Genomic DNA, 24334 nt, shown 5'->3' with positions numbered 1-24334 from the left:
CGTTAACAAGGGGCTGAAGGATCTTCTCTGCTGACCGGTTGCTGAGTTTTGAGTTTTGGCATTCGACTGAATTATGGGTTCAGGCTCTCTAATAGCCATAGATCTTGTTAGAAGCGTGTGTATAGTATTTTTAGATAAATAGATGCATATGTTGTATGTTAAAGAAGCGATTGGAATGGGTAGCAAAGGATTTGGGAGTACATCCAATTGATTTAATACTAAAAAAAAACAGGGGACTGAAGGTTTTTTGTCTAGATATAGGCGTCTAAACGGACGTAAGAACGGGTCTCTTAAGTAGAACTCACCCAAAATAATTTCCAGATTATTCTAACCTATTCAAAAAGGTTTTCAGAAAAATAAAAATTTTTGAAACTATAGAAATGTGAGCAAGTATTTCTATTAAATCAAGTATATATTTCTGTTATACCCATTCAAGGCTATGACTAAATGTGACACCAAATCAAATCTAAAACCCAACCATTCTATGGAACATCCATGAATGGGATGCCCAGCATGACCGCAGAATTCTATGTAAATTTTCAAACCAAAACTAATTTCAAACGCATTCAAATGATGAATATGCAAAAGTGTATGGAATTAAAGTCATGGATAGATAGATAAATGATTGGTGGACGGTCGATGGAGGACATAAAAGAACCCACTAGTCCCACTGGGGAAAACAAACAACAGGCCCAAGAAAATTAGGGAAAACTCGCGGCGGCAGCAGATAGCAGAGACAATTTTTACAGTTCCACAAACAGAACTGCGTCCATCAGGCGTCCACTCTTTGTACACACGAGTATATCCAAAAAAAAAAAAAAAAAAATCATAGAGACGGAACCGCTGACGCTGGTATGGAAAAAACATCTGCTCCTGATGGCACTTTAGTTAACGAAAAACAACAAAAGGTTAAAAATATATGCACGGAGAGAAGGACGCACGACTCCGATGCCCTATGCCCCTTCCCATCGATAATGTCCAGCATCCGTTATGGAGAGACACACAGAAAGAAAAAAAGGAAGTGGATATACGACAGGACACAAGCAGCGTGTGCCTCTGTGTGTGTGTGCCTCTGTGTGTGAGTGTGTGTGTGGGGGTTGCACAGATATACGCGTGTCCTCCTCTATTTCCCGTTCTGTATATTTGCACTGGATGCGGACTTCAGGCCAGCCGCCGTTTGCTGCGTTTCATTTGGTCAGTTTGCTACAAACAATACAAATTTTTGTGTGGGCTAGTCGATTGAACTCGAGTTTCCATATAGACACTCCGTACTCCAGCCTTTTCTTTATGTTTGCCTCGGATGCTGTTCGACACCAGATGCCAATATACGAACCGAATGTCAAATAGAGTAATCAAAGAAGCCTGAGAGACAGGGAGTAAAAGGAGTAGTAGGAGTTGTGGAAGTGTGGCATAAAGAATTAAGTTCAATGGAGGGCAATACTAGAGACCAACTAATCAAATTTCATGGCATTTAATACTCGAAAGATCCAGGTTTAAGAGGTCCTTTAAAACTGAACCATTGATTAATATGGAAATGTCAATCAGCCACTTAAATGGTACCCACATTATCCTGTAACCCTCAACCTCTCTTTCCATAGGTCCTCCCTAAAAAATCTCCTGATCACAACCAATCAAAACCCAGTCAAAAAGTCACATCAACGCCTATTACACAATCCCAATGATTTTCCGGAAATTTCATGCAAAAAACGAGATTACAACCAATAAAAATATCCACACAAAAAAATGCAACCAAAAAGAATGGAAAAAACGTAGCAAAAAATTGAAATGAAAAACTACCCAAAAATGTGTGATACGGGGATGCGATGGGGTGGGTGAGGTTACTGCAACCACCCCTCTGCGAGAGGGGTTGCAAAAAAGGAAAAAGAAAAACTGAAATGAAAAAAGAATCCAGAAAAACATTTGGCAAATATTTTCAATGGATCGATATGTCGCTTCAGGGGCCGGGGGACATGGCCATGGATGCCTTCGACATGTGAATAAAAAACAGGTAGGTAAGGTCTTTCCTCGTGTAAGAGATACTTTTTTTTAGCAACATGTGTTTTTTCTTTAGAAAAGAATTTCGTTTGTGTTTTTTGTTGGTTTTTGGGCTGGGATAAATCGACTTATTGGTCTTTTGTGAAAAGGTTCGAAGTGCAAATGTCAGCTGTAGAGCGCTGTGGAGCGAGCGTTGTAATGTGAGCAATTAGAGAGTTTCTCGGAGGATGAAGATGAAGTATCAGTGTCCCAGGGAGTGGATGTTGATGGAGGTGTATCCGTGGTCGTCTACAGGTGTCAGCCGATACTTTAGATCTGTACAAGTTGTCATCGGATTGTGGTTGATGGGCGGATATGGAGTCTCCAATTTCTGTTCGAATCAAGTTCGATTGCACTCCCACAATTTGGCTTGTGTCCCTTCGCTGTCTGACATCTGGAAATTGCATGATTCACTCTCATTTTCAGCTGCCTCGGACCCAAGCCTTTCTCCATATCCCTTTGAGTGTTCCTCCTTTAGGTCTCGCACATCCATCAATAATTCCACATTTTCCCGAAAGTGAAGTGCATAAATTTCACCATTTCTGCTTCGATTTGCCAAGGGTTAAATTACATTTTTCAGCTGGTCATTGTGGTTGACAAAAGGGGAACAAAACCGTCAATAGGTTCCGTTCTTCTGGTTTTTCTCTGGAAAATTGTAATAATTTCTGGCTTTGCCAAAAACCGAGGGAGTGGAACATAGCAAACTGAATAAAAGGTGTTGAATTTTCGCTTATACTCGTAGAAGGTAAACCCTTTTATTTTTCAATATATGTACTATGTATTGTTTTCTTACTTTTTCGGTGGTTACTTTTTTTTTGGGTAAATGTTGCTAATTGGAACAGCTGGTTTTCCATAGAGAGAAAATTTGCCAAGGGTAGGAGAGTAATATACTGTAGAACTTGGTTGAAATATGTATAAAAGATAGCTGGTAAAAAAATATTAATGAAACTGTGAAATTTTCTCTAATTAAAATCATGCCCATAGACGCCCAAAGAACTTTCTTTTACTATGTTTTATCTGATAAACCATTAAAAAGTTTATCCCACATGACCTTGTAGCAGCATTTTCCACAAAAACTTTTCCCTTTCACTAGCTTCTGGAAACATCTTAATTTTTTCCCTCAGTTTCAATGAACTTTTTCCTTCAGAGTAGCCTCGCCATTTTGGAGCTAGAACTCACCCTTTGTTTCGGCTGTCTGAGACTCCATTTTTGTCCCTTGTCTTCAGCCACACTTCATAATAGTTTTGTTTGTGCCACACGCACTCTCCACACACTCTCCCCTGCAACTACAATTTACAGCGCCTAATAAAAACAAAATGAAATCAAGGCAATGCGTTTCCCCCCTGTCGTTGCTTTCATTTATTTTTGGATACCCTTCTCTTTTGGGGAGCGGGGGCCAATCAACGCCAAGGGATTATATGGTTTTCGGGCGTGTGGCACCACAAGATCTTTGTCATTGAACTTGAAAAAGAAGCCGAAGAGGAGGCACGTTTTCCCAGCGGCAGACACTTCTACCCTTTCAACACATTTGGTACTCACCCCCACCCCTTCCCCTGTGTGTCTCTAAATATAAACGGATTGTTGCCGCATCCCCGAATCGGAACCCTTTTCCCTTTTGTATCTCGTATCTTTTTATCTCGCGCCTGTTGCATCATCATGATGCATGATCGTGCTACCCTCGTCAAACATTCGAGTACGGAACACTCTCTGAAAATTAACCACCAATAAAAAGGCAACACTTCATAAAAAGTGCTTCCGTTTTTTCCCCTCTAGATCCGCATCCGCTCCCTTTCTCTGATCTTTTGTCCTCCTGTTGTCTGCCTGTTGCATGCCCCTCGAAAACTACTTTTTAGATGATGTTGTAATCGAGGAGTCGTCGTTTGGGTAAACACCCTTAATTTGATTTTTAGCGCCACTTAATAGGAGGGCACTTTTTTTACATACTCGTACGAGTGTATAGGGTGTGTTTTTTCATTTTTTTTATAGATGGGGAGGGTAAAAAATACGAACATGGTAATTGGTGTATCCGATGGCTGCCTCGCGATGTGTGGCACGATTATGTAATTGACCTTTTGAGGGGAGAGCAGGGGCAATGGGCGTGGCATGATCGGATATTTTTTAAGGGCATAATAGTCTTCTTTAAGGGGTGTCACTATGGGTTCTGCGTAGGTTGTACGGTGATGAGGGGATAGGGGATGAGCGTTGATTAGTTTATTGATTTTGGATGATCTGTTTGTGGTAGATGATCCTTTTCGATTTTAAGGCCTTTTAGTTATATCCTTTCTGGATCTATAGTTCTGTTGATCTTCTTCAGAGGCTTTCCTGAGATTCCCTATAGTTTTTATTGATTATTTTTAGCAATTTAGATTATTCTTGAAGCGTATGCTATTCCATTTTTAATAGAATCCAACCTTCCCCCCCAACAACAGATCCTTGCCATTTCCCTGAACTCTCCTCACATTTTCTGGCCATCATCTGCTGCTGCTGCCTTTGTCTTTATAATGAATTCATCACATCAAATGCTGATCCCGATCGCATGTCCTGTCGATTGCCTCAGAAAGAGAGCCAGACAGAACGAGAGAGAGAGAGAGTTTCCAACAATTGAATCCAACAACAAATGCACAAAATTCAAATGTCATTCAAATAACGGCTGTGAGGACAATGGACCGCCAGGACGAGGCACGGGTCCTAGGACCCGGAGTGGGAGTACACCGTACCATAACAGAAGGAAAAGGTGGATGAGAGGTCATTGGAGTGGGAGCAACGCCTGCATCTCATTTCGTCTTCGCTTTCGAATACGATTTGTATGCGGCGGCGTGGCAATATCCTGGGCACAGGATACATGTTCATATATTGTTATTATACTCCTCTTCCATCCGGTGCTGGGCTTCAGCTGATGGACGGCTAGAAAAACATCCAAAGGCGACAATGATGATGACGAGGACAAAGTTGGACTCTGGCAATGTCAATCGCACTGGCATGGCACTGGGTGAGGAGAGGCCCAGCGGTCTCGACTTCCTTTCTGCCGCCAAACCGCACAACAGATGAGGGACTGTGAAGACCTGATCCTGATTCTGATCCTGATCCCGATACGACCGATGGATGGTCGGTACGTTCAGGTTTCTTTCTGCCCCGATAAGCGTGACATTTTCATATTGTTGGCGATCTAAATCTGTATGCCATTCATGCCATTGATGGCCGATGGCGTCTTCGGCCTTCGTCTGAGGCCAATCACACGCTGAAGGGATTAGCAGAAGTGAAGTTTTTTATCTGGGCTAATTGGAGCGTTCTCTTCCGAGATAGATAGTCCTAAGCGGACAGCCATGAAATGAGAGTCCATTCAGGCGATGGGATAGCTTTGATTATGCCTTCCTCAGTAAGTACTTTCTTTATGTCCGACGCAATTGGCGTTAAATCTGAGCTGACATTTAGCCAAGGTCTCAAATTGAGCTGGAAACTTTCTTCGATCGCGAGTGTGATTCTTATAAATTTTTGGCAGCTGTTGAAGGAGTGAAGGACCCCCCTGGAGCATCTCGAATGGAAGCAGGAGTCTTTTTCCCATTGATTTTGGAGCACAACAAATTTTCATAGCTTGAAAAATTACCCAAAAACTACCAGAAATTAGGGCATAACTCCATAACTCTGTAAAAGAGGGGGGCCCACCGAGAGTCTAGAGCCAGGGGCAGATGTCAAAGATCTGCTAAAGATCACACTAAACATCGTCGCCAAAGAAGGAGCTGCTCGACTCAACTCATTTGAATGAGAAGGAATTCCATTTCCCGGGAAAAACAAACACACACTCCCAAATCCCAAAGGAGCAGACATAAGAAAATCATTTGTGAGACACCCTTAAAGCCATCGAACACTCGGGGGCTGAGGGAAGAGGTCCACAAGGGTCGCCTTTTGGAATGTAAATGTCGCGTGTTCGGAGACGCGACGTTGGCGCGTAAGATTTGTGTGTTTCCGGGGTCGCAATGCCAGTCGGGGTCGGGGTTCGCCTATAATAGGCTCATTTCCTTGCCTGCTCCTTGGCTCCTTGCGCCTTGCTCCCTGCTTCTTTAGGATCGTAATAGCGTAAACATTTAACGGGAGCGTGCGCTGCGCACGCGCAACATTGCCTCACGCGCTCGATCGACCCTCGACCCTCGACCCTCGATCCTAACCTCTGACTGATCCCCGATCTTTGGTTCGCTTGTGAGCTATTGTTTGATTTCCTTGAGGATTTTCGCGTCTTATGATTGATTCAGTGTTTTGTATTTATTGTTATTCCCATGATTTCTCCATGTTACACGATCACAATCTTGTGGCATTCTCTCTCTGTGGCAGCATGATTAATCTTTGATGCTTCTTTGTGGGTGCAATAGCATTGGGGATTTCGGGAGAGGGGTTCCAGTAGTTTGTTTGACAAATATTGAAGCGATCCATGATTTGACATACAAAATGTAAGGTCAGAGATGGTTTTTTTTAGTGGTTGAATGGAAAGCGGGGAAAAGCTGAACTAATGGGAATGAAAAGAAAGCGGGAAATCGAAGAGATTTATTGATATTCAATGGCAAAAGAGTTTTGGAGTAGTTTAAGAATATATTTTAAATAGAGAATTTATATATTTTGATAAAGGTTACTAAATTATGGTTGGAAATATGTACATATATGTATATGCAGAGCTGAACCAACCATTAAGGGAGACATTGCAAATGTTTAGAATATCTCGAGTGACTATTTATTAAATTATGTCTCGATTTAAATATGATCTACATCCCTTTTAGGTCCCTTGAAGTCAATCCTTCACATGTGATCTTGCGTTCTATCCTTCCCTTAAACCTTTTCCCATTGGGCTATTCCCAACAGCAGCATCCTAAACTCCTGCAGCAGCCGCAACATGATGCATGTGGCATATTTAACACCTCCAATTCATAATGAATGAGTTAAGAGCATCAACAAACTAAGCAAGAACATATCGATCGCCAGCTACTGCGCTTGCGTCCCATGTGAACGAGAGAAGTGCTTGTTCGGATACGCCAGGGATACGCCCGCATGGGGCATGGGGCATTGGGCATGGGGCAGGACATGTGTTAATCAAGCAGCAACCTCAGCAGCATTGTGCATCGTATAACTCTCTGCTGCTCTGCCCTGCAGATGGACTAATTTTTGTGTAACAACGGGGAGTGGAGTGGAGTCGAGTGCAGAGAACAGCTGCCAGAAGGACTAAAAATAGTTGAGAGGCAAGGTGCAGGCAAGGCTCTACTCCGTTTCGATGGGTAGAAAAGGCCTAGGGAGAGGGGGTACTGACACAATTTATGTGACAGAATTCTCATGTTTGCGCTTAATTTTCATTTAATTTTTATGGGCGCCAAAAACTGTCAGACAGGCAACGGCTGCTGCTGCTTCTGCTTTTTGGATGCTGTGATACCCGGCCAATTAAGGCCATTTATCTTGGAAGGATTTCAGAGGTACGAGTGACAAAGAAGGTAACATGAGCTAAAAAACCAACAGAAGACACAAACTGTGACAAAGAGAGAAAAGCGCAATTGTTGCAGAACTACAATTGAATGCAATCCGGAAGTGTACTGCGTGGACAAGGATCGATGGGAAGGCCATCGCCCAAGCGGTTTTGACGATCGACTCACTCAAACAGGAGAAAAACTGAGAGAGGAGAGATGTGCTCACTGAGAGACTCACTCGCGCTCTCTCTCTCTGAGAGAAGTCTACCCCTAAGAACTGAGTGGATCTCTGGAATCTCTATCCATCCATAGGGGTTGTCCCTAAGTAAGGTCAAACTTGACCTCTAAGACGACCTCAATGTCGGGTGGGTGAAAGATTCGAGCGAGCGCGCGCGCTCTCTGGTTGCTCTTTTTGTTTGTCCGCTTCCTTCAGCAGGGTCATTGTCTGACCTTTTCTGCTCGCCGTTCTCTTTCTCTTTTGGCACCCGCTTGCCATTGTCTTTGGGCCTCTGGCATCGTTGACAAAGGCAAGGGGCATTGCAATAAATGTGATAAAGATTGTTTTTTGTCCCTGTCCGAGCAATTGCTTGGAGACCGTGCCATAAATTGCCCGTGGTCCCAGACCAGTGATCGCTGACCGTTGATCGCTGGGTTGCGTCTACGCTGAATGATGCCTTAATTGTTGCACGGCAGCTGAAACTGACCGATTCCTTTGAACTATCCAGCATTTGTGGGTGTTTAACGTATGTTTTGCTGGGTTTAAATGGTTCGCTTTTGATTGTGCGATGCATATATGGACGTCGCACATATGTAATCCCTTTATTTATTGCTATAGAAGGAAAGTAGAATGAGGAATTTGCACCCAGTACTCTAGATAAGTCATATTAAAATATTTTGCAGAGTATAGCTAAATTTGAATTTAACGGTTTCAAAATTGAAGCGTATTATGTAAGATTGCCGTTTTCCACCACTTCGAAATCGCTTGTGGCGCTATCTGTTGATAATTACATGAACTAATATATAAAAAGGGCTGGCCGAACAGCTGTTCGTCTGACGAAAGATTTCAAAGAACGGTTGGAATCTGAAACTACAAGTACACGGGGCTCCAAAAAAGCCCCAATTCGATCCAATTTTTGTGTACCGTAAATTATCGTATAGAGGCTACGCTTCTGTGTTACCTCTGAAATCCTTCCAGCAGTAGCAGCAGACGTTGGCAGTTTTTGGCACCCATACAAATAAATTTTTTTTTTTTTATAATTTTAATATTTGTGTTCGAAAACATTGGTAGGTAGATTGAAGGAAAAAATTCGTTGTAGATAATCTTTGATTTCTTCTTTGGTTCCTCAGTGGGTGTTAAATTCGGTTTCCGTTAAATATTAAGTTCTGCTGCCTGCCAGCCATCTGCCTAGATGAAGGCCAATTCGGGAATCTCTCTGTTTTCCTTCATTTCGAGAAACATTTTGGTGGCCCGTTCAAAATCCCATTCGGCCGACTCCACGATTCTTGTGCACCAGGGAGATGTTAGGCCGGTAAGCTGCTGGAACAAAATGAGCTTGTGGCTCTTGGCATCAAGTGAGTCCTCGGAGGCTGGCGCCATTAGACGATCCTTTGGCAGTGGGCAGACCTTGAACGCACCTTCTAACTGTTTCCTCGAGGGATTCATGATGCTCAGGTGGTCATTAGAGATCTTCCATCGGCAAGCCTTCTTGCCAAAGCCCTGGAAATGATAGATGGTGAATGAATCAATTCAAAATAGTATCTCCAATGGTGTCCTACCAGTCCCTGCTTATCAACCTTGAGTACGAAGTTCCTGGTAAAGGCCAAATAGAGCTCCGCCTGGTTATGGGTGGTCGGAGAGTCATCGCGCATCAGACCCGTGACATGAATAACTGCCGACTGGCCATTGTAATGCATCACATCCGTCTGGACGGAGAGAAAGTCGTGGACGATACTCGGCAGCTCCATGAGCACGCCAATGATCTCCATCAATCCCACATGGAATTCGTTTGTGGCTTTGGTATAGTCCGACCACTTTTTGATGTCTCGCGAATGCTTGGTGTACTTTGAGATGCGCTTAAAGAGCTGGGCGTTGAATGATTGCGAGCGCCCCATCACATAGTTGCAGGTCATCGTGAATATGGAGTCTTCCGTGTAATATTTCATCAGGCGGTTGGCCCGCATGTCTGCCTGCTCGAACTCGCGCAGATAGTTGCTGAGAAATACGTCGCCCACCAGCTCGTAGGCCCCAATGTCGCAAAGGAAGTTCTTCTGCGGCGCCTGGCCCGGCTTGCTGCTCAGATCCACCCCATCCAGCGTCGTAAGTTGGGGGAAGATTTTCTTCACTGCCTGGATATAATCATTGGGCAGGCCGTACTTTCGGCACAGCGGATTGCCATGGAGTCGAAGCGACTTTAGCGGCAGCTCACCTAACGCCTTGATGTCCTCCAAATCGTTTATCCAATTGTGGCCCAAATCCAGGGCCCTCAGGCTCCCCATTCGGGACAGGACGCGCGCGGCGTCTATCCTGAAAATATTATTGTTGCACAGACGGATCTCTGAGCAGTTTGACATGAATTGACGCGAGATAATTGTCAGAATATTGTTCAGAATCCTCGTCGAGCCCATGTGGACCCAAAGGCCCTTGAGGCCCTCGTTTGCCTGGAAGTCTGACATTTTGAGCAGCTGATTCTGGGCCACATAGCACTTCTGTATGCATTTGGTAATCCTCTCCTGGGGATCCACATGATGGAGCTTGAAGCGGCTGACATTCATGCGCAGATAGAACGGAATAGTACGAGGACCCATGCACACATCTGGATCTTCTACGTTTGTTACCGTTACGGGAATTGGTATCTCCAGATTACAACTGTGCACCAAATACGCAATCTGTTCGAAGCAGTTGCGCACTAGAAAAATGTGTTCCTTTCCGTCAAACTAATAAAGGATTGAGATATCAAAACACATGAGGAAAATCCTTAGATGAGACCTCACCTTGTAGTAGCAGGGATAGATCTCGCTCAGAAATTGGTTCGCCGTAAGAAAGAATAATCTAAAGAGACATGTTTCAGTTAGCGCGTGCATGGGATCAGGTACCTAAAGGTCACAGATAAGTGGTAAAAGTGCTGACTTGGGGTTGGGATTACAAACCAGAAAGGCATGCCAATCTTCGCTATGCTCAAAATCAGCCAGCTTCGATTTGTTTGTCCAGTCAATGCGTATGCCATCCGACTCCAAATCAATATCATAATTCAGGGGCGTATAGGTTTTGTGGAGCTTGTCGTAGGGAATGCCATCCACCATACTGAAGTTTCCCTGCAGCGCCTTGATGTTGTTGGGATATTTGGGCCCCTTGGTGATGGGATTGTTGGCCAGCTTCAGTTCCTTTGCACGAACACGCTTTAATTCACGGCACAGACGAACCGAAGAACCAATCTGAAAATGAATTCTTTCTCGATTTGATGCCTTACTTTACACCCCACACATACCTTGTTTTCACTGAGATCCAGCAGTCCATATTCGATATCGCCAAAGAGTTTCAGAGGATCCACGCTCTTCATGTGATTGTTCGCGAAAATGAACCCATTCACCGCGCTAAAGTGCTCATCGTTATGATAGATGCTGTTGCAGACATGCTTTAAGGTGGCCACATTTGCCAGACTAACCACAATGTTCTTGAAACAGGGATTCGCCCCGAAGTTGCTCAGATTCAAAACGCCACGCACGCCGCTATGCACTTCCAGACGCTCCATTAAGCGCGAAACCTCCTGAGAAATTAGCAGAGGAGGCGAGATCTGCTTGCTTCTATTGGCGGCCACACCAAACTGCACGCTTATATCTACAGTGGCGCCGGAGGAAAGCCTTAAGCAGAGCTTCTGGGCAAACAGCTTATCGATCGCCGGTTTGCAGGCACGCGCCACAAATTTGTCGGCGCGAGGACCACACTGAAAAAGGAAAAGTTTACAGTGGAAGGATAGCAAAAGTTTTTCATGGAAAGCCAACCTCATAGGCCACCGGATAGAACTCCTCGCCGTCAATCACATCAAAGATGGCTTCGAGTATCACTTGTTTTGGATTCTCCAAATACTCGAGTTGTCCCAGATGATGTATGGAAAACTCATTCCAGCTCAAGCCCGGCACCCGATCACCATAAGTTGAGCAGTTTCTAAATATCCTGGGGTCGGGATAATCCACCTGGATCGGCAGGGATCCATCCGAAAAGTTTAACACGTATCTTTGGCCTTTCGACATGAATTAATTATAATGTTTTAGTTAAATTCTTCAATATCTTACTCCGGGGGTCCATCTTTTTGCGTTGAAACTGGGGCAGTGCTCAAAATCGGCACTTTGGAAAAGTCCACCACTAGGACCCTATGCACCAAATACAAAAACTTTGTGACAAAATCTGAGTTATGCCCAAAACTCAATAACTCAACCTAGGCGTTAATAATATATAAATTATTATTATGTGGAACGTTAGTTTGTCTAGCAAGTAAAGAGAAAGGATGGAACTACAAGAAGAACTTTTATTATTGTTCGAAATATTTTCAACACTTAAGCTCAATTTGTTGCCCTTTTTAAGTCAAGGGGTCTTAGGTGGGTTAAGATCGATTTTTCATCGGTATATTTTTAAAATGAGACTGTATTTTTCGGTATATTTCTGAGGGTCGGACGGTATATTTTATCCATAAATCCACTGCTAGGTTTTTTCAAAACAAAACAAAAGATGAGCCAATATAGCCACGTTAAGTATACAACATCACCGACACCATCCGTGGTGTCCGGCTACTCGAGTGCTTCGCGGCTCCACTCGCACCTACCGCCCCCGGCGAACCATCGGAAGGATTGCCTGTCAGCGACCACAAAGAGCTACAAATATCTGCGACGTCTGCTCAAATTCAATCAAATGGACTTCGAATTTGCCCTGTGGCAAATGATCTATCTTCTAATAGCACCGCAGAAGGTGTATAGAAACTTTAACTACAGAAAACAAACCAAATCACAATTCGCCCGCGACGATCCGGCATTTCTGGTGCTCTTGATTGTCTGTCTATGTGGTAGGTCTCGTCCCACCCACTCGTCGTACCCCATAATGAAAGTTTCTGATACTAATTTCTCTACTCTACTCTGCAGTGACCTCCCTGGGATTTGCCTATGTCTTGGGGTTGAGCCTCTTGCAAAGCATCGGCTTTATCTTCTATGTGATTTTTGTTGACTGTCTTCTTGCTGGAGTTATTATTGCATCATTCTTCTGGGCGATTACAAATCGCTACTTGCGCACCAACAGCCTGGAGCCGGACATTGAGTGGGGCTATGCCTTCGATGTGCACTTGAATGCCTTCTTTCCGCCCCTTATGTTGCTTCACTGCATCCAGCTTTTCTTCTACAACTGGCTTATAAGTCATACGTGGTTCATATCGCGGTTTCTGGGCAACACTTTCTGGCTTTTCGGCATGAGCTACTATGTATATATCACCTTCCTGGGCTACAACTGTGAGTAATTGGGATTGGACATTGGAATTCAGATATTAATTTTTGTTTCTCTTGCAGGCATTCCCCATCTGAAGAACACCCGTCTCATACTCATTGCTCTGCCCATTATTTTCCTATTGTATCTGGTCGTTACAATCATTGGCTGGAATGCCACGATATCCTTTGTCAACTTCTACAAGTATCGCGTTTATTAAACGACCGACGTGCATTGTAAATTATTCTGCTTTTAGCTGCTAAGCACTTCGCCCTCCCCTCTACGATTATGACTAATAAACTAAACGATTTAGCATTATACAAAGCTATAGGGCTCATCTTGTACAAGTTCTCAAAAGTTCTTTAATCATACAACATGTTTTGGCTTTATTAATCTACGAATGGATAACAAATGCATTCTTTAAGCAAGCTGTTTGGGCTTCACAAAGGTGCGTTTCCGCTTATTGCGTTTGCGCTGCAGCTCCAGGCTGTGCAGTTCCGTGTGGACCTCGGCGAAGACCTCCTTCTGCTCTTCCTCGGGTATGGTGGAGCGATATTGCTTCATCAGATCGTACTTCTCCCAAGGCTTTTGCACCTTCTCCGCCGATTTGCGGTGCTTGTCCTTAATATACTGATCAATATTCGCCACACCGCGTAGATTTTGGCGCTCCCAACGCTCCAACCAGGGCCGCGGACGGAGTACAACTTTGATATCATTTACCGGCACTGGAGCGCCCTCTTCTAGATGTTCGGCTTCCATGTTCTCATCAAACGTGCTGAACTCCGGCAGAGCGTCACGGAGGTAAAACAGGTTGTCATCCAGCCGCTTTTCGAGACGTAGCACTTCTACCTTTTGAATGGTGGGATCGTATAGTTCGTAGACCACCTCCATGCCCTGGTGATCAATCACGTTCCGTAGTACGAAGCGAGCGCGGAGACCACAACGGTCACGATTTATGCAAATCCCGACAAAGCGACTTGTCTTGCCCGCAGCATGGGGATCGGAGCTGGTCACCGCCATTATAGAGCCCACATAAAACTCGGGCAGATCGATTTGACGCCGCCGGTCCAGCATATCTAAACGTTCCAGCTTCTCACGGATCGGATTGCGCCACTCTACTTTGGGGTCGGGCAGGAATTCGGGATAAATGAACCGATAGTTCGAGGGTACAATGGGTTTTCGCACTGGCGTGGGTGTGGGTGTAGGTGGCTGAGCTGCAGCGGGAGGAGTCGCGCTAGTTTTCTCTTCTCCTGGCGGTTCGGCGCCTGCCGATGAGACAGCGGCGGCGGCATGTTGCGTGGCTTTCGTGGAAAATGTGACTGAAAAAAGGTATTCAATGTACGTTTTGCGATGGGAAACTAACAAGTACGTACCGATTCGATTGAAGGCCGACTGCTGTGCCCATACTTTGCTCATAGCCCTGGCGCTGTTCATTTTAATAATTTTACTTCGAAATAAATGTTTAGATAATCGTGATGCAGTGTGGACGTTTCACAACCAGTGTGACCTGCTACATTTTGCATTTGTTCGATAACCTACAAATTTCTCAGCTGATTTTAGAACGATAGAAAAATTTAAAATTTCTTAAAATGGACGACTATTTACATTATTTGTCCACATTGTTCTTACTTTATTTGGTGCGCTCGCTCCTCCATAGATGGTACGTTTATATCCCAGTAATAAAAAGAGAGCAAATCCCACATATAGAGAGAAAAGCACGGGCATTCGATATTATCGACTGGATGGTATACTGTATGGTTAGTGGTAGAGCTGCGCGCCTGAGTTTGAATGTGAAAGAATGACAAGGATATAAACGCAATCTATTGAAATAAATAATGGAGGGAAGCACTAATCAAGATGTACAGAAATATTCAAATTTAAAATGAAGACGATCATATCAATTTAAATAAGGAATATTTGTATTGTATTTATTGTATTTATTTAATATTGCATATTCGTATATTATAATTTAAACTATATAGACTGTCGTGTAAAAATATTTAACAAAAAGCAACTTCCACTTGTTTGTACTCAAAAATAAAAGCGTAACACACACAAATATTAAGTTAAATGTTAGATTAAAAAATATTTAGTTAAAGAAAAAAGTCATGTCAATGAAAAAATGCTTCAAGCGATTTCATCCTTAATCTGCAAAGAGAAAAAAAAACCAACAAAAATTAAAGATTCTATGAAAATCGGACACGAGGCACGTACGTCCAAATGCTGTCCAGGCATATTGTTGTTATTCGACGCCTTTCTTTCGTGTATCTCCAGTTTATAACTTTCGTCAAAGCTTTTTTCCTTCTTCTTGAGGAACCCTTGATTATTTTTCTCGTTACGACGTTCGCAATTGTGAATATTACGAAAGTGTTGTTGTAGTGCGTAGTTATCTCTAAATTTTTTGTCGCATTGCGGGCAATCGGAATGGTGATCACCAGTGTGGATACGATTGTGCTTAAGCAGGGTATACTTGCGCGGAAAAGTCTTGTCGCAAGCCAAGCACTCGTAAGGACGGTCGCCAGTGTGAATACGAGTGTGCTCAGCTAGGTGTATCTTGCGAATAAATTTCTTCTCGCAAACCAAGCACTCGAAAGGACGGTCGCCAGTGTGGATAGTAGTGTGCTCATCTAGCTGAGCCTTGCGCGAATATTTCTTCTCGCAATACGTGCATTCAAAAGGACGCTCTCCAGTGTGAACACGCATGTGCCTAGTCAGGGAATGTTTATAGGTAAATTTCTTACCGCACTGCTGGCATGTATTTTCCAGTTTTCTGGTTGGGGATAAAATACCCGTTAAGACGAAAATCCATAATGGAAAAAGATAGACTTACATTGGCAAGGATTGGGTCATGCAGCTCTTCTTTGTGGGGCTTGATATAGCAGGGTCGGGGTCGGTGAGCTTCATCCTGGTGTGAGTAAAAAAGTATTTAATGTCTATTAGATCATTCGTTATGATTGAAAACCTACTTCTTTTTCATTGTTGGACTCTTTGAGCGACTATTAGCGTCATGGCAGGAAAACATTTCTAAAACACTCTTCTTCGAGTCGGAGTCGACCTGTTTTCTGGTTGGGGTTAAAATACACGTTAAGACGAAAATCCATAATGGAAAAAGATAGACTTACATTGGCAAGGATTGGGTCATGCAGCTCTTCTTTGTGGCGCTTGATATAGCAAGGTCGGGGTCGGTGAGCTTCATCCTGGTGTGAGTAAAAAAGTATTTAATGTCTATTAAATCATTCGTTATGATTGAAAACCTACTTCTTTATCATTGTTGGACTCTTTGAGCGACTATTAGCGTCATGGCAGGAAAACATTTCTAAAACACTCTTCTTCGAGTCGGAGTCGACCTGTTTCTTAACCCTAGGGAGTGTGACTCCTCGGCTACGCTCTAGTTGCCCTTGCTCACCAGTGTGCTCTTTACTGTGGATCTGCAGATAAAGGATGTCGATGAATTCCGCATTGCATTGTTGGCATTTAAACAGGCCATTGTCACTTTGCTTGACACGGTGCTTCATCACCTCATGGATGTTCGGCAATGAGCGCGGGCAACGCGTGCAATCTAAGGCTGTCATTGGAATGTAGTTCTTGGTATGTCTCAACAGACTACGATGCCTATGCTCATTAGTGTGCTCTTTACTGTGGATCTGCAGATAAAGGATGTCGATGAATTCCGCATTGCATTCTTGGCATTTAAACAGGCCAACGCCGCTGTGCGTGACACGGTGCTTCATCACCTCACGGATGTTAGGGAATGAACGCGGGCAACGCGTGCACTGTAAGGCTGTCATTGTAATGTCGTTCTTGGTATGTCTGAACAGACTACGATGCCTATGCTCATTAGTGTGCTCTTTACTGTGGATCTGCAGATAAAGGATGTCGATGAATACTGCATTGCATTCTTGGCACTTAAACAGGCCATTGTCGCTGTGCTTGACACGCGGCTCCCTCAGCTCATTCATGTTCGATAATGATCGCGGGCCCTCAAAGGCTGCCAGTGGAATGTTCTCTTGTTGATGTCTCCCTAGACTACGTTCATTTGCATAAAAGCGTGAGCAGTGGGGACACTTATGGCACATCTTATCAATGTGAAATTCGAGCTTGTCCTGTGAGTCAAAACATTTATAGCATTGCGGACATGGAAGTTCTGCGGTACTACGAATTTTTCTGGGAGAAATGCTTTCCAGACGATCATTGTTGAGGTCTACTAGGGTCCTATTTTTCTGCGACGGACTTTGATACGTGTTCTTACTTCTAAGAGGCTTCCTTTTGCTGCTTTAAGGGGAAAATTAACAATGATTTGGTTTTAAAAGCCAAGTACTTACATTTCCGCCATCTGATTGTTATTGTGACTGGTGGTATGTCTTTTCGGGTGGTTCTCAGCTATAAATCCTTTGCCACAAACATCACAAAGAAAACGCATCGTGCCACAGCGACGCCTGGGGGATAATATCTATTATAATTTATAAACTCTGCTCAGTAAAATTTACCTTGCCGCTCCACTTGAACTCATACGGTGTGACCAACTTTTCCCTGTCATCGCTTTCTTGGTTCTCGGTAGAGGTGGAAAAACATCGATGATACACCATCGATGCATCGATATTTAATAATTTTTTTAAACATCGATTGTTTGTGGGTTGGTTGGGTTCGTTGGAAATCTAGCTTTATATAAATTAATTATAATAATATTTATGGGAGTGGCGTGGCGGCAATAGGAACAAACTTCCAGTCGTTTTAGAGTAGTCAAAAATAGGGGCATAACAAAAGAATTATTCAGTAATGTAAGCAGTCCTTATATGTTTAAACAAATGTCATGTCAACAAAACATTGCTTCAAGCGATTTCATCCTTAATCTGCAAAGAGAAAAAAAAACCAACAAAAATTAAAGATTCTATGAAAATCGGACACGAGACACGTACGTCCAAACGCTGTTCAGGCATATTGTTGTTATTCGACGCCTTTCCTTCGTGTATCTCCAGTTTATAGCTATCGTCAAAGCTTTTTTCCTTCTTCTTGGGGCAATCGGAAGGGTGACCGCCAGTGTGGATACGATTGTGCTTAAGCAGGGTATACTTGCGTGGAAAAGTCTTGCCGCAAGTCAAGCACTCGTAAGGACGGTCGCCAGTGTGAATACGAGTGTGCTCAGCTAGGTGTATCTTGCGAATAAATTTCTTCTCGCAAACCAAGCACTCGAAAGGACGGTCGCCAGTGTGGGTAGCAGTGTGCTCATCTAGCTGAGCCTTGCGCGAATATTTCTTCTCGCAATACGTGCATTCAAAAGGACGCTCGCCAGTGTGAACACGCATGTGCCTAGTCAGGGCTTGTTTATAGGTAAATTTCTTACCGCACTGCTGGCATGTATTTTCCAGTTTTCTGGTTGGGGATAAAATACCCGTTAAGACGAAAATCCATAATGGAAAAAGATAGACTTACATTGGCAAGGATTGGGTCATCCAGCTCTTCTTTGTGGGGCTTGATATAGCAGGGTCGGGGTCGGTGAGCTTCAGCCTGGTGTGAATAAAAAAGTATTTAATGTCTATTAGATCATTCGTTATGATTGAAAACCTACTTCTTTAGCATTGTTGGATTTTTTGAGCGACCATTAGCGTCATGGCAGGAAAACATTTCTAAAACACTCTTCTTCGAGTCGGAGTCGACCTGTTTCTTAGCCCTAGGGAGTGTGGCTCCTCGGCTACGCTCCAGTTGCCCTTGTTCACCAGCATGCTCTTTACTGTGGATCTGCAGATAAAGGATGTCGATGAATACTGCATGGCATTCTTGGCACTTAAACAGGCCATTGTCGCTGTGCTTGACACGCGGCTCCCTCAGCTCATTCATGTTCGAGAATGATCGCGGGCCCTCAAAGGCTGCCAGTGGAATGTGCTCTTGTTGATGTCTCCTTAGACTACGTTCATTTGCATAAAAGCGTGAGCAGTGGGGACACTTATGGCACGTCTTATTAATGTGATATTCGAGCTTAAACTGTGAGTCAAAACATTTATAGCATTGCGGACATGGAAGTTCTGCGGTACTACGAATTTTTCTGGAAGAAATGCTTTCCAGACGATCATTGTTGTGGTCTTCTAGGGTCTTCTTTTTCTGCGACGGACTACGATACGTGCTCTTTTTTCCAAGAGGCTTCATTTTGCTTCTTTAAGGAGAAAATTAACAATGGTTTGGTTTAAAATGCCAATTACTTACATTTCCGCCGTCTGATTGTTCTTGTGACTGGTGGTATGTCTTTTCAGGTGGTACTTAGTTCTAAATCCTTTGCCACAAACATCACAAATGAACGGAAACTTGCCAAAGTGACGCCTGGGGGACAATTTTAATTACAATTTATAAACACTGCTCAGTAGTACTTACATTTCATGCCATCTTAAATTTTGGCTGCGCGAGACTACCTTGCCGCACCACTTGCACTCATACAGTTTGACCAACTTCGCCCTGTCATCAGTTTCTTGGTTCTCGGTATCCGTTGATATACTCATACGAATTTCCATCGTCTCCAAGGAATCCTCTTTTTCTAATGGATGGTTATTTTTCTCTGACTCCTGCCTCTTATTCTCTTTGTTCGATTGTATATTTTTTCTTATGTGAACCTCATTTTCTCTCAAAGCGTGCTCTAATTTCAGATTGTTAAGTTTCGATTCTGCCACCTGAGCTAGCTCGGGCACATGCTCTATTTTGTGAATATCAGGTGTATCCATTGAAACACTCATCTTCAGGCCAGCCTGTTCATCCACGTAGTCCCAACGAGGGTTCCTTACTGTGTAAGTGCCTTCCTCAATGTCAATGTCAAAATTGGCAATGTCTTCCTGCAGACTAATACACATGTGAGCCTCGTCGTAAGCGTTGTGCTCCACCACCTCCGTCTTCACGGGCAGCAGAACAATCTCGTGCTCTGCCTTGATCCCATGGCTTTCATTTGCACGAATGAGATTCTCCTCTTTATCGCTGATATTAATTGTGTACGTTTCATTATTTTCCGAAACGCTTGATAAAACTGTATGAAAACGTTTCTGCTGCGTTTTCTTTAGAAAACGTTGATAATTTTCAGATCCTTGGTCCAATTTTAGCTTATAACGATATGCACTCTGGACCCCATTAATGCAGGAGTGGCATATAAGCTGCGGCATAGAGTCCCCGCGCTCCACAGAATTCTCAGGTGAGAACTGGCTTATGACGTAGGCAGGGCTATTTTCAGGCAGCTCCCAGAGATTGCAGACTTCAGCGAATATATCTACCAGTAGAACGGAATCATCCAGGCACACCCGGCACACCTTCGCCATTCTTTGCGCTGGTTTTTTTTTTTTTGTAAATTTCGGCAGCAAAGCTGCGACTATGCAAATTTTAATTTCCGATTATAGGCCAGATGATCAGCTGTAAACAAAAAGTGTTAAAGTGTGCGTGTTGGGCGCATTGAGATGCCAAAAGGGGCTTTAAAGGGTTAAAGTTTGTTTGTTTTGGCTATTTTAATTAAACAAAAGACAGCGACTAAATCATGTTAATTTTGTGTGACAAAAGCACAAACTAACAAATATTTTTGTGGATGGTTTTTGTACGGTCTTAAATATACGCGCACTTTTCCAACCAACACCAAACAGGTTGGCAGCACCACAGCAGTCAGCTGATTGGGTTCGTTGGAAATCTAGCTTTATATTAATTAATTATAATAATAGTTATGCGAGTGGCGTGGCCGCAATCAAAGCGAGCGATACAGTGATCAATGTCACATTATTTTGCTGCTCTCAATAAATTTTCATGTAACGTGATCTACACCCAGTGGAAGCAGACAATCAGTAACCACAACTCGGCGAAAACTTGGAAGACGTTTAAGCGCGACCACAAAACGACCAGCAAGCGCCAGAGTAACCAAATGCTGAACCAACTTCCTCTTTATGCCAGCGGCGAGATTGTGAGGGGATTTGGCCGAGGCTCCAAAGAGCTCGGCATTCCAACAGGTTCGTGTGAATTGTACCATGACGGCGAAGGTCGTTTCCAATAGATAACCAAACCACTCATCTATTTTATTTATAGCCAACTTTCCGCTGGAGGTGGTAAAGTCTTTACCCGAATCCCTGCTCACAGGCGTCTACTACGGGTGGGCGAATGTGGACAGCGGACCCGTGCACAAAATGGTTCTCAGCGTCGGCTGGAATCCATTCTACAACAACACAGAAAAGAGCGTGGAGACGCATATGCTGCATGAATTCAACTGCGATCTATATGGCCAGTTACTTAAGATCTGCATAGTTGGCTATCTGCGACCTGAAAAAAGCTTTGACTCCCTGGAGGCACTTATAACTGCCATTAAGGCGGACATTGAGCATGCCAAAGCGCACCTGGAATCGCCAGAAAATAAGAAGCTACAAGAGGCTACTTTCTTTGCCAAAAATCCTAACGGATCTGAATGTAAATAGTTATTCCAGAATGTATCCTATCATTTAATTAGCACTATGTACATAAGAGAGTTCGAATATCGCTTCAAGGTACTTAAGTTGGGTGTTGAATTGAAATTAATCATGACAAGAAAATATATACATATGTATGTACATATGCTACATTCTATTTCATAATTGTCTAAATCTAAATGATAAACCTTATCCCAAATTATAATCTATAATATAAAACTGCTGACTCATGAGATTTAAATTCGCCATTAGCTCAATTATTCTTGGTACAACTTTAATTTTAATAATTTATTAATTAATTTATTAAATCATTTGCTTTCTTATAAAATATCGGGTAGTCTTATCGATAAGAGTACATTTCTTTCAGGCTCCTTTAATATCTGAATTATCAACTGCAGTCAGTTTGCACTCTGCTCATCTTGAACTTCTACTCATTTAATTACCTTTCTTAATCCATTCTATTTACTTTTTTTGATTGAATTCAGTTTTAGCCGATCGAAAGGTTTTAAGTCTAGTATCGATAGTTAAAGCCCTATCGATATTGCGCTTGATCGGACCCCCACCCCCCGACACCCACAAATAAGGTGCGCGTGCGAAGCGTGCGAACAATTTTCGTGTATAAAACTGTTGCGTAAATCAACAGGTAAATCATTCGACGCTTTGGTCCAACTGCCCAACTAACTAGAATATCAATCTGCATTCGAACCCAGCGGCAGCAACAACATGTCGACGCCACCGGAGCAGCAACAACATGTGCGCGTGGAGGCAACGCAACAAGTGGAGGCTGCCTCGGCATTGACTGCGAATGCGACTGCAATGCCCACGTCCATTGGGGAGAGTAAGGAGCTAACCGGTTTGACGCACGAATGTGGAGTCTTTGGGGCGATTGCTTGCGGAGATTGGCCCACGCAGATAGACATTGCGCACGTGATTTGCCTGGGCCTGGTGGCGTTGCAGCATCGCGGCCAGGAGTCAGCTGGCATCGCCACCAGCGAGGGCAAGTCCTCTACGAACTTTAACGTTCACAAGGGCATGGGCATGATCAGCACCCTCTTCAACGACGATTCGATGAAGAAGCTGCGCGGCAACTTGGGCATTGGACACACCCGCTACTCCACGGCCGGCGGCTCTGGAGTGGTCAACTGCCAGCCCTTTGTGGTGCACACGGCTCACGGAGCCATGGCACTGGCTCACAACGGTGAGCTGGTCAACAACGAATCTCTGCGTCGCGAGGTGTTGGCACGAGGCGTGGGTCTCTCCACCCACAGCGACAGCGAGCTGATTGCTCAGTCTTTGTGCTGCGCCCCCGAGGATGTGTCCGAGCTGGATGGCCCCAATTGGCCGGCCAGGATCAGGCACTTCATGATGCTGGCTCCCCTCTCCTACTCCCTGGTCATCATGCTAAAGGACAAGATCTACGCGGTACGCGATACCTACGGCAATCGGCCTCTGTGCATTGGAAAGATTGTGCCTATTAATGCGGGCCACGGCAACAGCTCGGAGACCCCGGCCGACGGCTGGGTGGTGTCGAGCGAGAGTTGTGGCTTCCTCTCGATCGGAGCCCGCTATGTGCGCGAAGTGGAGCCCGGCGAGATCGTGGAGCTGACTCGCAGCGGCTATCGCACTGTGGACATTGTGGAGCGTCCGGACTTCAAGCGCATGGCATTCTGTATCTTCGAGTACGTCTACTTTGCCCGTGGCGACAGCATCTTCGAAGGTCAGATGGTATACTCAGTGCGCATGCAGTGCGGCCGGCAGCTGTGGCGCGAGGCTCCCGTTGAGGCGGATATTGTGAGCTCGGTGCCCGAGTCTGGCACAGCGGCATCTCATGGCTATGCCCGGGAATCTGGTCTGGAATTTGCCGAAGTGCTCTGCAGGAATCGCTATGTGGGTCGCACCTTTATCCAGCCCTCCACACGCCTTCGACAGTTGGGAGTGGCCAAGAAATTCGGTGCTCTGTCTGAGAATGTGGCCGGAAAGCGGCTTGTTCTTATCGACGACTCCATTGTGAGGGGCAACACCATTGGGCCGATTATCAAGCTGTTGCGCGACGCAGGGGCTCGCGAGGTACACATACGCATTGCCAGCCCCCCACTGCAATATCCCTGCTACATGGGTATCAACATACCCACGCGCGAGGAGCTGATCGCCAACAAGCTGAATGCCGATCAATTGGCCCGGCATGTGGGCGCCGACAGCTTGGCTTATCTCAGTGTCGCCGGTCTGGTGCAGGCTGTCCAGCTGAAGCAGCAGTCGGCCGATATTGGCGACGGAGATGGCAAGGGCAAAGGCAAGGCCATGGGGCATTGCACCGCCTGCCTCACCGGCGAGTATCCAGGCGGTCTGCCCGACGAACTGAGCTGGTGATCGCATGCAAAGGCGATGAAGGAAAATGTAGTTCAAAAATGTAGGTTCTGGAAACCAGTTTGTTTGCATCTCCCCCCCTGTTTGCTTGCTACTCTGAACCCCCACCCACCACACAAAAACATACAACAGTATCAAAGCCATTGACTGGCCAAGGAATTGCTGTCACAAACTTTTGCATTTAGAACCCATTCCGCTCTTAAATAATATTTTTGTAGAGACTAACTATTTAGGTCGTAAGTGAAAAGCGCTCTCTAAAGACATAAACTATACTCATAGTACAAAATGTAGCCTTCTATGTTGTCTATCTGTGCAAAATGCACTTTACTTTTGAATATCAATATACGTTTGTTAATTGCAAATGCCAATAAAAGACATGATCATAAAAACAACAAAACTGGATGTAAGAAATTGGTAGTACATATCAGATAACAGCATCGTATTCGAGGTGCAATGGCAATCCCATGGCAAGGTCTGTTCAATCAGCCGCCGCCATTGGGTCAATGGTTGTAATGCATCATTTCAGATGGAGATTGTTGAATACTTATGAATGTGCATCGTGTAAACGTTAATTGCTTTTCAGCCCTGTAATACAAAGCCAAACCAGATCTAAAGAACGA

The 24334-nt window shown here is 44.3% G+C and overlaps 7 protein-coding genes across 13 annotated transcripts; 3 read left to right on the top strand and 4 right to left on the bottom strand.

The window, feature by feature from the left end:
- Positions 1–8725: 8725 nt before the first annotated feature.
- Positions 8726–11837, bottom strand: LOC6594560 (nuclear RNA export factor 2). Of its 2 annotated transcripts, none has more exons than XM_026986181.1 (7): positions 11766–11837; positions 11475–11713; positions 10961–11416; positions 10623–10871; positions 10467–10568; positions 9252–10409; positions 8726–9192 (listed from the first exon to the last, which is right to left on the bottom strand). In XM_026986181.1, exons 1-7 carry the CDS (start codon positions 11776–11778, stop codon positions 8881–8883), a joined length of 2529 nt encoding a protein of 842 aa, XP_026841982.1. In that variant the 5' UTR covers positions 11779–11837; the 3' UTR covers positions 8726–8880. The 2 variants fall into 2 exon arrangements, with proteins under 2 accessions (XP_026841982.1, XP_002019579.2); XM_002019543.2 differs by having other exon boundaries at positions 10623–10907; positions 11766–11836.
- A 342-nt stretch (positions 11838–12179) lies between these two features.
- Positions 12180–13263, top strand: LOC6594559 (protein unc-50 homolog). The gene is made up of 3 exons (XM_002019542.2): positions 12180–12529; positions 12606–12965; positions 13023–13263. Exons 1-3 carry the CDS (start codon positions 12199–12201, stop codon positions 13157–13159), a joined length of 828 nt encoding a protein of 275 aa, XP_002019578.1. The 5' UTR covers positions 12180–12198; the 3' UTR covers positions 13160–13263.
- An 18-nt stretch (positions 13264–13281) lies between these two features.
- LOC6594168 (39S ribosomal protein L19, mitochondrial) lies at positions 13282–14415 on the bottom strand. The gene is made up of 2 exons (XM_002019541.2): positions 14313–14415; positions 13282–14258 (listed from the first exon to the last, which is right to left on the bottom strand). The coding sequence occupies exons 1-2, from the start codon at positions 14371–14373 to the stop codon at positions 13360–13362; spliced, it is 960 nt and encodes a 319-aa protein (XP_002019577.1). The 5' UTR covers positions 14374–14415; the 3' UTR covers positions 13282–13359.
- A 486-nt stretch (positions 14416–14901) lies between these two features.
- LOC6594167 (oocyte zinc finger protein XlCOF6) lies at positions 14902–17545 on the bottom strand. 6 transcript variants are annotated; one of them, XM_026994741.1, is made up of 9 exons: positions 17427–17545; positions 17262–17389; positions 16458–17211; positions 16198–16367; positions 16062–16136; positions 15906–16001; positions 15770–15844; positions 15154–15709; positions 14902–15087 (listed from the first exon to the last, which is right to left on the bottom strand). In XM_026994741.1, exons 1-9 carry the CDS (start codon positions 17523–17525, stop codon positions 15067–15069), a joined length of 1974 nt encoding a protein of 657 aa, XP_026850542.1. In that variant the 5' UTR covers positions 17526–17545; the 3' UTR covers positions 14902–15066. The 6 variants fall into 6 exon arrangements, with proteins under 6 accessions (XP_026850542.1, XP_026850543.1, XP_026850544.1 ...); XM_026994738.1 differs by having other exon boundaries at positions 14903–15087; positions 16198–17211; XM_026994739.1 differs by having other exon boundaries at positions 14903–15087; positions 16198–17208.
- A 181-nt stretch (positions 17546–17726) lies between these two features.
- Positions 17727–20255, bottom strand: LOC6594166 (oocyte zinc finger protein XlCOF6). Its single transcript, XM_026994737.1, has 6 exons — positions 19303–20255; positions 19138–19251; positions 18506–19087; positions 18370–18444; positions 17856–18309; positions 17727–17789 (listed from the first exon to the last, which is right to left on the bottom strand). Exons 1-6 carry the CDS (start codon positions 20226–20228, stop codon positions 17769–17771), a joined length of 2172 nt encoding a protein of 723 aa, XP_026850538.1. The 5' UTR covers positions 20229–20255; the 3' UTR covers positions 17727–17768.
- A 374-nt stretch (positions 20256–20629) lies between these two features.
- LOC6594165 (putative riboflavin kinase) lies at positions 20630–21438 on the top strand. Its single transcript, XM_002019538.2, has 2 exons — positions 20630–20900; positions 20977–21438. Exons 1-2 carry the CDS (start codon positions 20666–20668, stop codon positions 21357–21359), a joined length of 618 nt encoding a protein of 205 aa, XP_002019574.2. The 5' UTR covers positions 20630–20665; the 3' UTR covers positions 21360–21438.
- Positions 21439–21927: 489 nt separating this feature from the next.
- On the top strand, positions 21928–24279 carry LOC6594164 (amidophosphoribosyltransferase). Its single transcript, XM_002019537.2, has 2 exons — positions 21928–21993; positions 22061–24279. Exon 2 carries the CDS (start codon positions 22074–22076, stop codon positions 23715–23717), a length of 1644 nt encoding a protein of 547 aa, XP_002019573.2. The 5' UTR covers positions 21928–21993; positions 22061–22073; the 3' UTR covers positions 23718–24279.
- The last annotated feature ends 55 nt before the right edge of the window (positions 24280–24334 follow it).

The sequence above is a fragment of the Drosophila persimilis genome, unplaced genomic scaffold (assembly GCF_003286085.1).
Source record: "Drosophila persimilis strain 14011-0111.01,24,50 unplaced genomic scaffold, DperRS2 tig00000000-arrow-pilon, whole genome shotgun sequence".
NCBI lineage: Eukaryota > Metazoa > Arthropoda > Insecta > Diptera > Drosophilidae > Drosophila > Drosophila persimilis.
The sequence above is the reverse complement of the archived record's forward strand: the minus strand, read 5'-3'. Positions and strand labels throughout refer to the sequence as shown.

Coding starts and splice junctions, on each gene's coding strand:
- LOC6594560 (XM_002019543.2), bottom strand. Junction 10,569..10,622: donor AAGATTGGCATGCCTTTCTG/GTTTGTAATCCC, acceptor TGTGACCTTTAG/GTACCTGATCCCATGCACGC. Junction 10,410..10,466: donor TCTATCCCTGCTACTACAAG/GTGAGGTCTCAT, acceptor ATCCTTTATTAG/TTTGACGGAAAGGAACACAT.
- LOC6594559 (XM_002019542.2), top strand. CDS start 12,199: ATGAGCCAATATAGCCACGTTAAGTATACAACATCACCGACACCATCC. Junction 12,530..12,605: donor CTTGATTGTCTGTCTATGTG/GTAGGTCTCGTC, acceptor TCTACTCTGCAG/TGACCTCCCTGGGATTTGCC. Junction 12,966..13,022: donor CACCTTCCTGGGCTACAACT/GTGAGTAATTGG, acceptor TTTCTCTTGCAG/GCATTCCCCATCTGAAGAAC.
- LOC6594168 (XM_002019541.2), bottom strand. CDS start 14,373: ATGAACAGCGCCAGGGCTATGAGCAAAGTATGGGCACAGCAGTCGGCC. Junction 14,259..14,312: donor GTCGGCCTTCAATCGAATCG/GTACGTACTTGT, acceptor ACCTTTTTTCAG/TCACATTTTCCACGAAAGCC.
- LOC6594167 (XM_026994738.1), bottom strand. CDS start 17,525: ATGGTGTATCATCGATGTTTTTCCACCTCTACCGAGAACCAAGAAAGC. Junction 17,212..17,261: donor AACAATCAGATGGCGGAAAT/GTAAGTACTTGG, acceptor TTCCCCTTAAAG/CAGCAAAAGGAAGCCTCTTA. Junction 15,710..15,769: donor ATGACCCAATCCTTGCCAAT/GTAAGTCTATCT, acceptor ATCCCCAACCAG/AAAACTGGAAAATACATGCC.
- LOC6594166 (XM_026994737.1), bottom strand. CDS start 20,228: ATGGCGAAGGTGTGCCGGGTGTGCCTGGATGATTCCGTTCTACTGGTA. Junction 18,445..18,505: donor AATCCAACAATGCTAAAGAA/GTAGGTTTTCAA, acceptor TATTCACACCAG/GCTGAAGCTCACCGACCCCG. Junction 17,790..17,855: donor TGCCTGAACAGCGTTTGGAC/GTACGTGTCTCG, acceptor TTCTCTTTGCAG/ATTAAGGATGAAATCGCTTG.
- LOC6594165 (XM_002019538.2), top strand. CDS start 20,666: ATGTCACATTATTTTGCTGCTCTCAATAAATTTTCATGTAACGTGATC. Junction 20,901..20,976: donor AGAGCTCGGCATTCCAACAG/GTTCGTGTGAAT, acceptor TTTTATTTATAG/CCAACTTTCCGCTGGAGGTG.
- LOC6594164 (XM_002019537.2), top strand. CDS start 22,074: ATGTCGACGCCACCGGAGCAGCAACAACATGTGCGCGTGGAGGCAACG.